General features: G+C 35.6%; 1 protein-coding gene across 8 annotated transcripts in view; it reads right to left on the bottom strand.

Moving 5' to 3' along the window:
• Nucleotides 1-515: 515 nt before the first annotated feature.
• AGO3 (argonaute RISC catalytic component 3) overlaps nt 516-15,473 on the bottom strand; it is a 123,114-nt gene continuing 108,156 nt past the window's right edge. For all 8 annotated transcript variants that reach the window (XM_086716454.1, XM_086716455.1, XM_086716456.1 and 5 more), the window contains 2 exons: nt 9,236-9,435; nt 516-8,714 (listed from right to left, as the gene is read on the bottom strand). In XM_086716454.1, the coding sequence (XP_086572580.1) occupies nt 8,606-8,714; nt 9,236-9,435 (309 nt within the window). In that variant the 3' untranslated portion in view covers nt 516-8,605. The remainder of the gene's footprint in view (nt 8,715-9,235; nt 9,436-15,473) is intronic.

Raw genomic sequence — 15,473 nt, 5'->3', positions numbered from 1 at the left:
GTATCTGGCCACTGCCTTTAAACTTCAAACACAAAATTATAGTTAATTTTGGGAAATAATAAAACCAAAACCAGGAAAAAAGTTCTGATGACCAACACACCCATCTGTTTTCTACTCAAATAGGACTGTTCAAGACAGTTCTTTTTTGGGATTAACTATTACTGCACAAGTATTTCTTTCTTAGGAGGTGGACTATAAACCAGGAACAAGTCACCAAGTAACTCCACTGTGGTAATTCAGTATTGATGCCAGGTGCCCTGATTTATAGAGCCAACAGTTAAAAGAGCAAAATAAGCTCTATGTGTCAGGTTCTTATGAGTTTTCAGAAGGAAAAAAAAAAAAAAGAAAGAAAGGACTATTTCTACTCGAGGTTGCCTTAAAAATGTTGGGTCTATAAGAATTACATGCCTGTCAATCTAGGATGATGTTGAAACATAATGAGTAAAACTATTAATATTAAAAGCATAATAAATATTAAGAGGTGGCTTATACTTGCAACAAAAATATATCTTGACTGCTTGAAACATATTCAATTTTTATTTAGTAGCAATAAATTCCTATAATCAGAGTACCAGTCTTCAATTAATACCTCATGTGGGGGTGAAGGAAGTAGCTTAGAATAGTTCATAATTAAAAAAAACAACAACACTACTGTAACTGGCAAAAAATGCAGAAAAAGTGATACGACTAATGTCTCTATGAAATTACATGCTGATTCACTTTAAACTGTGAAATTTTACATAATATAAAAATAACATTTCCCCAATTATAATTACTTGAAACTTTCTCATTTATTCCCTCAGTGGAAAGAACAGATTACAGTACAGCAAAATGTCATACACTAAGCCCTGATAATTTTAAATTTAAAATTTGAGTTTTAAATTCTCAGAGGATGGGATAAAGTTTACTTTTTACCTACAGAAAAATGGCTTACCACACAAATTCACAGTGTAAAAATACTATGGAAGTACTTTACTTGCTTAAGAGAATTCACTCTTTTCACACGGTTTTGTAAAAAGTTAGTGTGCCAAAACAAATAACCTTGATCTATTTACTAGGAAACTGGAGTGAGCATAACTGTTTGAAATTAATATCCTATAATAAATACTTTTCACTGCCTTCCAATTAATTTGCATTCATAAGCTCTTTTTAGATTTTTAATTAACTGAAATTCTGTATTACTCTGCTGCTATCACTTTTCTACCTAGCCACTTAAATTCTGTTTCTTCACTGATGCTCGGGTTGAATCAGCTTTGAAAGTATGCTAGGGAAAAGATCAAGGTAGCATATCTTTCATATAATATAATTATGGGGGTGGGGAAGGAAATCTCATTTCAAAATCAATTATCAATGACTTCTGGATCACTTGTTATTTGCTTCCCAGGCTTATAAATATATCATAATCCTAATGCTGGGTGATGTGACCATTTAAATTAGTTTCAATGTAGTTAAAGGTAAAAAAAGAAACGTAACAATCATTTAATTGACAAGTTGCCCCAAAACGGCAGATCAGGTAAAATAAATCCAATGTCAGTGTTAGTTTGCTACCTAAGGGAAAGAAATCTAACTCATAGAAAAGCCCCACCTCCCCCTCCACATTTAGAAATCTGTCTAAAGACTGTCTTTAATGCCCACTATATAAACAACATTAAATATTCTAAGTTAGAAAATAGTGTTAATGGTTTATTGGTAAAAATCCAAATTCTAGACTTTATGGAATTAGTAGTTTTGGTTGGTATATTAACATTCCATCTTAGTCTTTGCTAATATCACAAAGAAAGAGGAAAAGCTAGAAATATCTATAAAAATAAAATACCTTAAAACCAACATCTAAGCAAAATATAAAAGTTGCACACAAGTTGCCAATAAATATAAACATCACAATAGAAAAATTAATACTAAAAAAATAAACTCATAATTGCTATTAAGACATTATAAAAAATGAAAAAGTTTAATGTGCATGTATATTTGCAAACAGACATAGTACACTCCAAAAATCGATATAATCTTACTATCATTGTTACATAATGCAGCATACAAGGTTACTGAGGTGTGGTGTTTTTTGTTTTACGTCAATTCTTTTCTGGAGAAATGCTCACCAAATTCACAAGCAAGAACTGGTTAGGTGATCATTTACTGTTGTCTACTAGGAGAGTAAAAAGCCCAGGGGAAAACTGCTTTCTGGTAGATTACTATGTTTCTAGTAAGTATGAATGGTTCATTTTGCTTATTTCCTCCAAAGCCCAATTTTTCATGTTGCATTTCTAATTAACTGGTCATGCCCTTTTAGATGCACTGTCATCATATTTCATAGTTGCCCCATGGTAGAAAAAAGAGGGAATCATATATTTCTTGGTGCCTAAAAAAGAAAATTTTCCTAAAGTTAGAGTTATAGTCACTTACTTTTTCTCTTAAACTAATTTCCATGATGACTTGGCTCTCCTTTATATATAAGCAGTCTTCTTTAACAAATATTAATTAGAAAAGGATGCCAAAAGATATTTACAGAAGGGTCAATCTGTACTGAAAAAAAAAAAAAAAAAAAAAAAGTAGCTATGACATATAGTTCCCTGGCAAGTTACCTTTCCCTTTGGGCACTTGTTACTATACCCATACTCTTGTTAAAAAGTTTAGCAGATTTGCTGTTTTATGCACCTTACAGATTACCTTCAACACAGCTGAGAACTGAAAGGGTTAATTCTATTAAAAATTTATTTTTCAAACTTGCAAAATACATTTGGTGAGCATTTACCTAGATATTTTACTGAATGAAACCTTTACTTGGTTCCTTGGACCAGATTCAGGACAACGAATAACATTATTTATATGAAACTGTCACACTCTTGGAGTTCTAAAATAATTTACCTTTTAAATTTTTAGTCTCGTGCTATTTGAAAAATAAAAATCTACAGCACCATCTTCTGAAAAGGCACTTTCTAAGAACCGCCTTGCTTTAAAAAAAGATTTAACAATTTAACTCAGCATCTACCCTGAAGAACATCTTTGCTTTACTGAGACACTAACATAGATACAACATTAGGTTTTGGTTGCTTCAGACATTGATTTCAAAAAGGAAGGGAGACCAATGAGTGGACAGATTAATTAATAGGATCTTAATTTTGTCACACTCTTTGTTACCTGATACTTCAACAGGGTTTGCTATTGGTAAATCTCAACCTTCCATATTAAAGTTATTATTTTTCTATCTTCAATCCAAATTAAAATCTTTAGCTTCTCCATACTTTAAGAGCATTAGATTCTTGAGGTTTAATGTACAATGTAAAAATCTAGAGTACTATCTTTGCTGGGTAAAGAAAAATAAAATTCAACTAGCAGTAGGTAATACTAGCACAAGCTTTGACCATTATGTTAGTTAAAAAAAAAATATATATATTTTGACCGACAGGGAAAATTATAAACTGAAATGTACCATTTTTAAAAGCAGGAAAAAGTCAAAAAATATTTTTTTCCCTTTGAGATATATATGGTGGGGAGGAAGAGGGGGAGAGAGAGAGATTTTTTTTCCTCCTGAGAGTCAGCTTACATTTTACTAATCATGGTATTTCTAACAGTCATTGATCAAGAATGTTCTTAGTATAAGCAGGAATTTTTTAAAAAAGATTTTCTGGAGAAAACCCTTACTTTCACATTTCTGTACTAATTTTACACATCAATTCTTGGCTTATTTTTGACTCCTATAGAATCACGAAAGTGCTTTATATGATCAAATGGGAGGGGAATAGGAAAATAAAGACAGACTTTAGAGTCAGGGTTATACCACCACTCAGGGAAGCCTCACTTGATCTATCCATATCTATATCTATAAAGCCTCCCAACTATTATTATTGAAGCTTTAAGACATCTAAGAATTCTCAAAAAGAATGCAAAGGATTAAAACTCTGTATGGATAAAAAAGGCAAAATAAAGATGCCAAGCCAATGATGTCTTTTTGCAGCTTGACTGATAACTCCTAAAAGGTAATTTAAGTAGGAAGTTACTGATAGGAACAACCTGTCTTTTAAAAATACTCAATAGGAGAACATCTAAGAGAGATTTAACCAAATATTTAACTCAGGTTTAACGATCCTGAATAAAAATTATACAGAGTTTTCAGTTAAGCTTTTTGGCAAAATATTTCTATCAAGTTTGAAAAAGCAGGACTACAAAATATTCTAAGCTGAATCCAAATGGCTAGATTCATGGATTTCATAAAAATCACCACCCTTGGCAAATATATGTTAGCCTCTGAAAACACTCATCAACTTCCTTTACCAACAGTTTCTAATTCCTGGCCTATATAATCCATCTAATTGCTTCAGATCTATTACTGCCACTCTGCTTGTTCACCTCTTCCTTAAACACTGAGATCCTCTGCCAGCCATTTCTACTGAATGGCAACTCAGATTTTATTTCCTTTAAGTCTGTCAGGACTAAGCCTGTCATGCAGTCTGTCAACCTAAAATCCATTACAGAATATACAAGTAAACATTAGGCAGTGGTGGGTCATCAAAGAACCTAGTTTGGAAAACTAGTATAGGTCTTTAGAAGGCTAGGAGTCCCTATTCTAGACAGTAGAGATGAATCTTTATCTAGTGCCTTCCAAAACACCCGGTACATTCCTACTAGAATCCCTTCTAGACTCTTCTAGAAAGAGAAATAAATTAATGGATTACAAACAGGTAGATTTCCATATAAGAACTTTTTTTTTTTTCTGAGAAACTTGTTAAAAGGTAAAATATTAAGAAAAAATAAAGGGCAGCTGTACTTCTGTGAAAATATGCCAAAAACCAGTACTGAGGAGGTTGAGGTACCCTTTTGCAAAACAGCTAAAGTTAAAATCTGCATTTCTAAAACAAAGCGTATCCTGATATTAAATTGAAACTAAAATGGCAGCACCCTTTGTTACCTTATTATTTCATGTTCTTAATCTTATTTAGGAAAAAAGGGTGTGTGTCTTAACACTAGCCTCCAATCCTGCTCATCTCCTTACTGTTTAGTGCAGTAAATGTCAGACTCTACTTAATTAAATAAATATAGCAGCTATAGTATTATAAATGTATGGTCCTCAATGCCAGTAACCTGATACTGTCATAACATGTATCAGCACTTTACCCAGACACATTTGCCATCCAGAATATACATTAAACTCCCAACTCTTCTTCATATGAAAATCAATTATACCAGTGGCTGGGACTGACATTTTAAAGTAAATCTTATGCATCATAGAAAACAGCAGACCAAAATTTAGCATTCATTATACAGTTTAGTGAGCAAAGGCAGGAACAGAAAGGTCACTGTTGAGTTTCATGACCTTTAAATTCAAAACAATCTTTTTTTTTTTTTTTTTTTAAATAAAAAAAGATCAGGAATTCTACACCAGAGTGCAATAATAATTAAAACAAATTTCAAAAAGTATTTGCCACTTAGTCTTTTATCTTAAAATTCTAAGCACAAGGTTCCTTTTAATTAAGTTTGATATACCAATTTGTTAGTAAGCAAAATAGAAATATACTATACATATTCTTTCAAGTTAACCAACCTTAAACTAGCAATGTTGAAACTGTAAGAAAGAAACCCTAAAAAAGAACTCACTTCAAAGGTAAAGCTTTATATTAAAAAACGTTTTTGTTTTTTGTTTTTCCTCAGTAAAAGTCCTTCCAAATAGATTTAAATTACGGGTTTCATTCTACCACATGGAAAACTAAGCAACTGAAAATGAAGTGAAGCACTAAATAGGCAAATGGTATCTTATAGTTCTTCCCTGGGCCCTATAGTTTCCCACATGTCTGTGTAGCTCCCATTGGTAAAGGAAGGTGTTTTACTCATACTGAGCAAGCATATAACAATCAAGGATAAACTATTTTCTTCTCTTGTTCATGTTCCTGACTATATTCAGTGAAATTTTAATGTAAAAAAAAAAAAAATACATGCTTTATAGGAAATTTTTGGAGGAGAGGGGCAGGGTTGGGAGAAAAAAATGTATATACTATACAAATATTACTTCATGTAAAGAGCTTTGAAACAGTGTTGTAAATTGCATTTCAGACACTTCAGTAATAATAAACATACAAAATACAGTACTTTCTTAGTTTTCTGGCAGAGGAACAAAATATTTCATACCTGTTGGAGGACACGGGCTCAGATTATAGGCTCAAAATACAGTAAATTGGCAATAAGAGTGGATTACAGGTAAGAGAGAAACTAAAGAGCTAATCCATTTGATATCATGTGCAGATGGAATTCTGAAAGGTTTAAAATGCCCACTGGAAACAATCTGTAGTATCTACACTCTGAACCAGTGCAAAAAAAAAAAAAAAAAAAAAAAAAAAAAAAAAATTAAAATGCAATTTTCATGAGTTACAAAGTGCTAAGCTCCCCTGAATCCAATGTTACTGATGAACTTGATTTTGACAGCTCTATAATATTTTCAATACCTTAAAACAAAATCAATAAAACAGAAGTTTTGTAAAACCTTTTCCATATTTCAGTGATTTAACTCATTTAAAATGATCAGTCCTAACCTCCTTTGCCACCATAACCCTAATTTTAAAAGGAAAGTTACACTGGTGATAAATTGGCAAAAAATGTTTTAAAAATATCATTTTACATTTTCCTAATTAATTTTAGTAAATGAAAATGGGCACCTAACCAGTATGATTGTTCAATAAACATGATCTATTTTCAAAATATTAAATGTCTTCTAAATCTTAAGTTATTCACTGTCATTTTTTAAAAAGTAGGCTCCACACCTGAAGTGGCACTTGAACTCATGATCCTGAGATCAAAAGTTACATGCTCCACCAACTAAGCCCCTATTCACTGTCATTTCTTACATCAAAGTTCAACTCTATCTCTAGTATTTAAGATCAGACTCATTTAGGAAATTTAACTTCCTTCATTTTCATTAGGATTTTTAAAAGACATTCTTTAAACTTGAAAAATTACAAAACTTTCCTTCTGAAATTAAGGCTGTATTACTTTGCCCTTTTAAAATTATGGAGGTGCCTGTTTCTCCCACTATCTGTGGTAAAGAAATCAAACAGACACACCTTTCCTTTAAAACTGCTTATTGCACTAAAAGACAGCAAAACAAGTTGTCAGTTCTTAAAATAAACATGATTACATTTCTATAAAAGATGTTGCCAATACAGTTCTCTAATTATTAAAGCACTATCCTAATAAATATAAAAGGAAGCTGTACTCCAAAACATACATATATGTATATATATATATATATATATATACATACATATATATATAAGCATATATATGTATGTGTGTGTATATATATATATATGAAAATCACATTAAGGTATGAGAGGCAACAAGTAAACTAGCAAAAAAAAAAAAATTAAAAAAAAAAAAAAAACCCTCAGCAACCCCTTCTCTCTCTCCACCCAATTTCAGAGGCCTCAACCCTAAAGAGTTTCAATCATTTAAAATATTTGCCCTTTATGAAAGCTGTAAGGGATTTTCATGTATAACCCATAGCAACAGAAGGCTTTAGAATACATATCAGTTATAGAGAAATTTCTGAGTTACAACTTCTGACAAAGTTTTATATTTATAGCAGCTTTAACAAACTAAAGAAAAATAATAGTTTAAGATTGCTACTGCTTATATACACATTGCACAAATGGCAAATGTTAAGTTCAGAGCAGGAGTGGGCAGACACTCTCATAGAAACTTCATATATATATACGTATATATATACACACACACACACACACACACACATATATATATACATACATATACATGTGTGTGTATATATATAATAATTTTGTTTAAGAAAGCAATATCAAGAGTTGAGGACTTAGAATTGTGTATGAGACAAGAGACAGGAGTAGGGTGTGCAAAATAAAAATAAAACTCTAGTTTGCCATGCTTCATATCCAAATGAACCAGATACATGAACATCTGAATGTCACTGGTAGCATCAGGAAAAAAAAATGTAGGTGATGAAGGCGAGGGAGGTAGAGAGAAATCAAAGTGGTGGTGGGAGGATGATAAAAGGGAAAGAAAGTTTCCCGATGGAATGAACTATAAAATACACACACAGACACATATATATCTACTGTCAGTGTAGATCCAGATATATATGCATATGAAGTATACATGTATATATTTAAAATATACACAGATACCTTTCACAAGAATACACGAATGCACATTAATTTTTTTGCACACATAATTGTGAACAATCACTTTGATTATTCATGTAAGGTGTGTGTGTTTTTTTTTTAAACCGTCATTTACTTTTTCTGTACTTTTTTTGCAAAGATAGTTGTGCTGCCAAGCAACTTGAGGTAAAGGCATTAAAAGGGTTAGACTACAAGAAAGTGAAAACAAAACAATGGCGATACTTCCTAAGGAGACCGCACAAAAAAGCAGTTGGCTGGTTTCATATTGCATAATGGTGCTGTGTTCCTTGATGAAGTAAACAATCTTCCTTATATTAACATAAAAATCAGACCCTGGTCCCCACACAGTGTTGGTTGCTGTATGGCTGGAGGCATTCCCACTCAACTGACTCCACTGGAAACATACGCTCTATGTCGATGCATCTTTCAATTCTTCCTCTCAGAGAATATTCTTGGACTTTTTAAGCAAAGTACATTGTGCGTAAGGTATCTTGGTGAATCTGTACAGCCTTGGCAAGAGCTTGTGGATCTCGTCCATTGCTCTGTCCTGAAACATGACTTCCTTCAGCACTGTAAGAGAAGTGGCAATGAACACAAAAACAAACCCTATTCTGATGTAGTAATTTTAGAAAATATTACTCATAGAAAATTTCAAAACTATTTATATTAAAAAAAGAGAGGCTGGCATTATGAACATTTCTATCACCCAGCTTCAATGATTATTAACCCAAGGCCAATTTTGTTTTACTTCTCTCACCTCCCCAGGATTGTTTAGAAGCAAATCTCAGACATCCCATCATTTTGTCTATTAGCAATGATCTCTCCCTTGAATTAATCTGGTAAAGCAACTAAATCACTATACCATTCTAATACTAATAAGCCTAAAGTGCACATTTTAATGGAGCCCTTATCTTGGGTAGTCAGTTCTGCCTATTGTTCCTTTTCATATGGACCACTGAGTCCTCTAACAGCTTGTGGCAGAGAGGCACATACATGGAAACACTTAAAAGAAATTTTGCAAGAAAAGCCTAACATGCTGACCCATACTTGGTTTTGGGTGAGAATCTGTATTTGTTGTGCTTTTATACTACCTGTCATGTTCTTTGTCCACGAGATGGTATCTGGCTCTGAACGCTACCAGGTGAGCATAATACGCTGGTGCAGGTATAGAAACAGATCGTGTACAGCGCACGTAAGTGTGGCAGAGCTGGTAAGTCAGCAGCTGAAGTTCATCTGCAGTAAAGCAGTTATCGTCCCATAAAACATGATAGTGTGAAGGACGGCTGGTACCCTGTAGAGAAGGCAGTGGCATGTTCTGTTGGTTTTTAAACATGTAAATAAATGCTCATCACAGACCAAGTTATATTAAAAAACCAGCTTTGCACATTAGTAAAATAAAACATACTTTACTTAATTGATTCTGGGTACATAGCCAAACGAAATGAAAGCAGAGACTCAAACAGATATCTGCACACCCTTGTTCAAAGTAGTAGTATCCACAATAGCCTACAGGCAGAAGCAACTCAAGTATCCAATGATGGGAGAATGGATAGAAGGTGGTATATATGTACAATGGACTATTATTCAGGCTTATAAAGAAAAGTCTAGGGGCCCCTGGGTGGCTTGGTCGGTTAAGCGTCCGACTTCGGCTCAGGTCATGATCTCACGGTCCATGAGTTCGAGCCCCGCGTCAGGCTCTGTGCTGACAGCACAGAGCCTGGAGCCTGTTTCGGATTCTGTGTCTCCCTCTCTCTCTGCTCCTCCCCTGTTCATGCTCTGTCTCTCTCTGTCTCAAAAAAATAAATAAACGTTAAAAAAAAATTAAAAAAAAAAAAAAGTCTAACACATGGATGAACCTTGATGACACATGCTAAATGAAATAAACCAGTCACAAAAGGACAAATACTGTATGATCCATTCATATGAGGTAACTGGAGAAGTCAAATTCAGAGAGACAGAAAGTACAGTGGTGGCTGCCAGTGGCCAAGGGTGTGGTGGGGAAGGGGAATGGGGAGTTAAGTGTTTGATGGGTATAGAGTGTCAAGGAAGATGAAAAAGTTCTGGAGATAGATGGTCTTATGGCTGCACACAATGTGAACATACTTAATGTGACAGACTGTACACTTAGAAGTAGTTAAAATGGTAAGTTGTATGTTATATAATTTTACTATAATAAAAAAACCCAGAACATTTAGTTGAGTTCCTCTGTAATAGTTACTATGTTAGATACTGCAGATTCAAAGAAAAACAAAGTCAAAGGTTTCCTTTCTTTTGGAAAACATAATTTAGTAGAGGAGTTAATGGCATCTATAATTTAAAAAAAACTAACAAAAGCTATAGTACTACTGGCACTTAGTCCTGTATGAGAATACCAAAGGAAGTAATTATAGGGCTAAGCCATGGTTCTTCACCAAGGGGAAGGGGAGAGAGGGAGATTTTGTCATTTTTGGGCAGCCAGTGTGAGAAGACGCCAGAAAGAGTCAACAGCCTTACCAAAAGCACAGGGGGAATGGCTAATAGACCTGTGTGAGCAGAGTATGGTGCACAAGGGAAAAAAGATGAAGTCTGAAAATAAAGTTTGGAATCAGATTCAATGACATGCCTCAGAATTTGGACTTCTACCTGTAGGCAGCAGGGAAAGTACTGCATGTTGGGTTTTTTGGTTGTTTTTTAAACAAGAGAGACTTTAGTTGGGATGAGACTGGGGTTTTATTAAAGTGATAGCAATAACATGGAGCCTGGATTAGGAATAGGAAGACTGGAGCACCTGGGTGGCTCAGTCGGTTAAGCATCCGACTCTAGATCAGGTCATGATCTCATGGTTCGTGAATTTTAGCCCTGCGTTGGGCTCTGTTCTGACTGCTCAGAGCCTGGAACCTGCCTTGGATTCTATGTCTCCCTCTTTCTCTGCTCCTCCCCTGTTCACGCTCTCTCCCCCTCAAAAATAAATAAACATTAAAAAAAAAAAAAAAAAAAAAGAAACAGGAAGAGACTGAAAGCAAGGGGAATATCCAGGAGGCTGCTGCATTAGTTTGAGCACATGATGATGAAGATCTGAACTAAGGAAATGGCAGTAGCAAGAGAGAAAAGGAGAAAGAGGAGTTAATACTTTAACAAGTAATTTGAGCATCATTTGTTAGATACTGTGTAAGATTCTGGGGATAAAATTCAAATTACCAAATCTTAGCTCCTCCAAATTATAGGCTTATAATGCATTTATATTGTACATTCACACATTCAGTATTTACTGAACACTCACTATATGTCATGTCCCGTATTGAATGCCAGGCGCACAGTAATGCATGAAGAGGAGACATGATGTGAGCTCTGAATGATAACAGAGGGCTTGTGAGATTGGGGGGAAGAGCATCTCAGGCACAGGGAAGAGACAGAGTAAAAACCCTAAATACATGTGATTCATTCAGTTCTATCACTGTTCTTGTCTCCATCACCATCATCTTTTGCCTGGATTATGTTAAGACTCCTAGTTGATGTCCCCTACACAACTCTTATTCCCCAGGAGAATCTGTTTTCAGTAAGAGTGAATTAAAACACACACATACACACACCATATACCTAACGATGTTCATGTCCAGCTTAAAGCCTCTTAATGGCTTTCCAATGCACTTTGACTAAAATCCAGGTGCTCATCCCTGCCTGACAAGGCCTGTATAATTCAGCCCCGGCTTGTCTCTCTAACCTACCCCCATGTTGCGGTCACAGCCTCCATTTGATTCCTTCAATGGATAACGTTTTTCTACCAAAGAGCCTGTATGTGCCTCTGGCAGGAATTTTCTTCCCCCTTCTTGGCTTAACTCCCACTTATTCCTCTTGATTTTACCTTCAATGTCATTTCTCAAATGTGATCTCCCAACCTAAATCAGTTCCCCACTAAAATCTCTCTTCCTAGCTTTACTTTTCTTTTATTATGCTTATCCCAATTTATAAATATGTATTTGTGAGATTACTTACTTAGTAGGTCTCCCCCCCACCCCGCAACAACCTATAAAAGGGACTGTATTTATTTGTTCTCTCTGTACACCTAGCATCAACACCTATCTTCTAGGAGGCAGACACAATAAATATCTGTTGACTGAATGAATGAGTAGTCTCTGCCTTTTGGGACTTCACAGACTAGTGTAAGGGGGAGAGAAACAGAAGCATGGTTACAATGCTGTCTAATGAATGCAATAAAGAGGTATGCATAGGGTGCTCAGGCAGTGCAGAGGAGGGGCATTTGTCTTGGGGAAGGATGTAAGAAAGGCTCTGGGAGGAGCTGATCCTCAAGATGAATCTTAAGGGATGAACAGGACTAAAGTAGGGAAGGAGTAATTAAGGTAAGGGAGAGACATGGTCAGGAGAGTTATGAGAACTCTGTTTAGAATGGCTGTAGTCCTGTTGTGTTTCTGTGTGTTTGTGTATGTGAAAGGGAGGAGATATAGAGAGGAGGAGAAAAAGAAAGGAAAGGAGGAAGGAAGAGTAGGAGAAAAAAAGCAAAACAGACTGAGGTGTAGCAGAAGTGAAGGGAGCAGGATGCAGACATCAGGAATTGAGTATGTATGCTGTCCTAAGAAAATGAGACTTTACCTTCAATGGATATGTTAGCACGAAATAGATGAATGATAGGGTCTTATGTTTTAATTAATGAGGGAGAACAGATTAAATGGGGGCACTTAGGATCATTTTGCAATTGTACAGGAAAAGTAATAATGAGAGCTGAATCAAGCAGGGGAAGTGAGGATGAAAAGGGTCTGAGAGTGAGATGGTAAATTCTACAGGGTTGAGGGGTGGATTCGAGAAGGGTGGCAGGTGAGAGGGTGTAGTCAAAAACAACCTCAAGGTCTGGAAAAAGTTCTCTCTGTAAAGAGATTTCAAAGTCATAAATATTTAAACTTAAAAATTTAAACTAAATGAAGAACAAATGGAAAGGCAAGATGAAAAGAGAAAAATGTGTATGGAAATCAAATGGTGGATGGTTTCAATGAGTGAGTGACAACAGTATTGAATGCTGCAGAGTTCAAGAAGCAGCAGTGGAAGGCTGCTATAAATTGAAGAGGATACAGCCAATTATAGTCTCTTCTGTTTATATTTCTGTTACAGAAATATAAATACACAGAGGAAAGCACATGGACCATAAGTGTATAGGATGAGGAATGTTCACAAATACCCATGAAACCAGTACCCAAATCAAGAAGTTGAACATTAACTGCAACCAAGAAGTCCCTTTGTGCCCTTTTGTGGTCACCATCCTATCTACTCTGCCTTCAGTAACTGGACTTTTAACATTATAGGTGACATTAAAGATTGTATCTGCTTTTGAACTTTATAATAAATCACATCACTGGATCACAGTCATGTGCCCTTCGGGTATGACTTCCTTGGCTTGACACTGTGTTTGTGAAATCCATCCATATTGTTGCAGCATTCTCTTTGTTGTAGAATATTCTGTTGTATAAATATACATTATTTATTTCTCCAATCTACTGATTGTGGGCATTTGAATTGTTTGTAGTTTTTGACTATGACCAGTGCTACTCTAAGCATTAACGTACTATCTTTTGGTGAACATAGATATGCATTTTCTGTTGGGTATCTTGGAGATCCTGGGTCATAGAGTATGCATATATTTAACTTTAGTAGATGACAAGACAGTTTTGAAAAATGTTCATGTTAATTTATACTCACACTGGCAAAATGTAAAGTTTCAGTTGTTCTATCCTTAATATCATTTGTCTCTTTAAATTTCAGGTGAGTGTCTTTAGGCTATTGTTTTAAGAATAGTTTAGTTACAAATGGAAGAAATATACGAGAGAATAACTTGAAGGGAAATACAGGATCAAGGAACTGTAGTTTAGGATGGGGAAGTGTCAGCTAAGGGGATGAGGTCAGAAGAAGGATAACTGGTGAACTGAGACCAACTCGAGTCAGGCGAGAGCAAATTTGAACAACACTACACACTGAACCTTTCCTCCTGTGAGAAAGGGGAGAAGAAAGCAGGCGTGACTGACAGTATAGTTTCTTACTGAGGTAAAAGGAAGCGGTCATGTTCTGAGTGTCAGGGCAAGAGACCAAGGTTAGGGCCCCTTGGAAAATGGTATTAAGAGCTAACAAAAGAGGAGTTCAAGGATTGTTAAGCAATAGTGAAGGAGATCTTTGAAGTTGTGGTGATTTATATCAGGAAATTATAATTTAGGACACTGTCTGCTGTGATTCCTCAACAGGGAGCATTTATGTTTTTAGGAGAACTCCCTGTGGAGGCTCAGAGGGGTCCCAGGCTCCCTTCAGTTAACACATTTCTAATAGTATGTCAGGTGGGTTTTTTTCCCCCCTGCTGTCCTGGAAATGCAACTAGGGTCTGAAGGAGAGGACTAAAGGTGTTAGGCACCCCACAGTCTAAAGAATTACCAATCTTTGGAGCCAGCCACCTCTCCTCAAGGGCTCACTGAGAGAAGCCAGGTTAGGACAGGTCTTACCATCAATTCCCTGGTGCTGGCCTCTTCTCACCTAATCCCCATCCTCCCAGTAGAGGAAAAGAATGATTATGGGTTTTGTGAAAACATGGAATTGCAGTTGTGAGGAAAGGTATACTCTCTCTCATGAAAATATAATAAGAGGGACTCCAGGAGAATCCATTATAAAGATAAGAACCTGTTGGAAAGGGAGACTTTTATCTCATGCCCCAGCTGGACACTTCCCGAGCTCAGAGCCCACAGGCCCACTCTGCCATCTCCACTGGGCTGGAATGGTAAGAATTACTATAAACAGTTTTAGGAGCCTAAAGGACTGAAAGTGAGCATAAGTGCAGGAGCTCCTAAAAACTAGCAGACTGGCAGCAATACGAGATGAGTTAGAGTACCTGAAGGAGGAGGAGAAAGACGTATCTCAGAATCAGGCCATGGTCCCCTTCTCTATTCAAAGTTACCAGGACCAAAGCTCTAGCCTGATCTGGGCAGGTAAAGGGCGGAACAGAGTAGTAGCAAGCTTTGATGTGATTTGTAAATTTAAGTTTTAAAGATGAGTGTGAATTTTACCTCAAAATAAAATGCAGAAGGGAGAAAATAATACCAACAAGACCAATAAAAAGCATTAAATGTTATGGAATTTGGCCAAAATGTTGAAGGGTCTGTTAATCACTGATAAAGTTAAAAACAATGACACAAAAAAATAATCTCTTATACTGGTTAGAAATGATTGGGTTTTTAATTTTAGCTGGTAAAAAAACAAGACTCCAACAACAACAACAAAACAAAACCCAAGACTCCTGTTTTTATCTCTGAGAAGTTTGAAAATTCTAATAAAGCTGAGAAGATGTGTAAAAAACCATCCTCA

The sequence above is a fragment of the Puma concolor genome, chromosome C1 (genome assembly GCF_028749965.1).
Source record: "Puma concolor isolate L17-30 chromosome C1, mPumCon1.1.hap2, whole genome shotgun sequence".
In the NCBI taxonomy this organism is placed as follows: Eukaryota; Metazoa; Chordata; class Mammalia; order Carnivora; family Felidae; genus Puma; species Puma concolor.
This window is presented reverse-complemented; position numbering and strand designations above follow the sequence as displayed.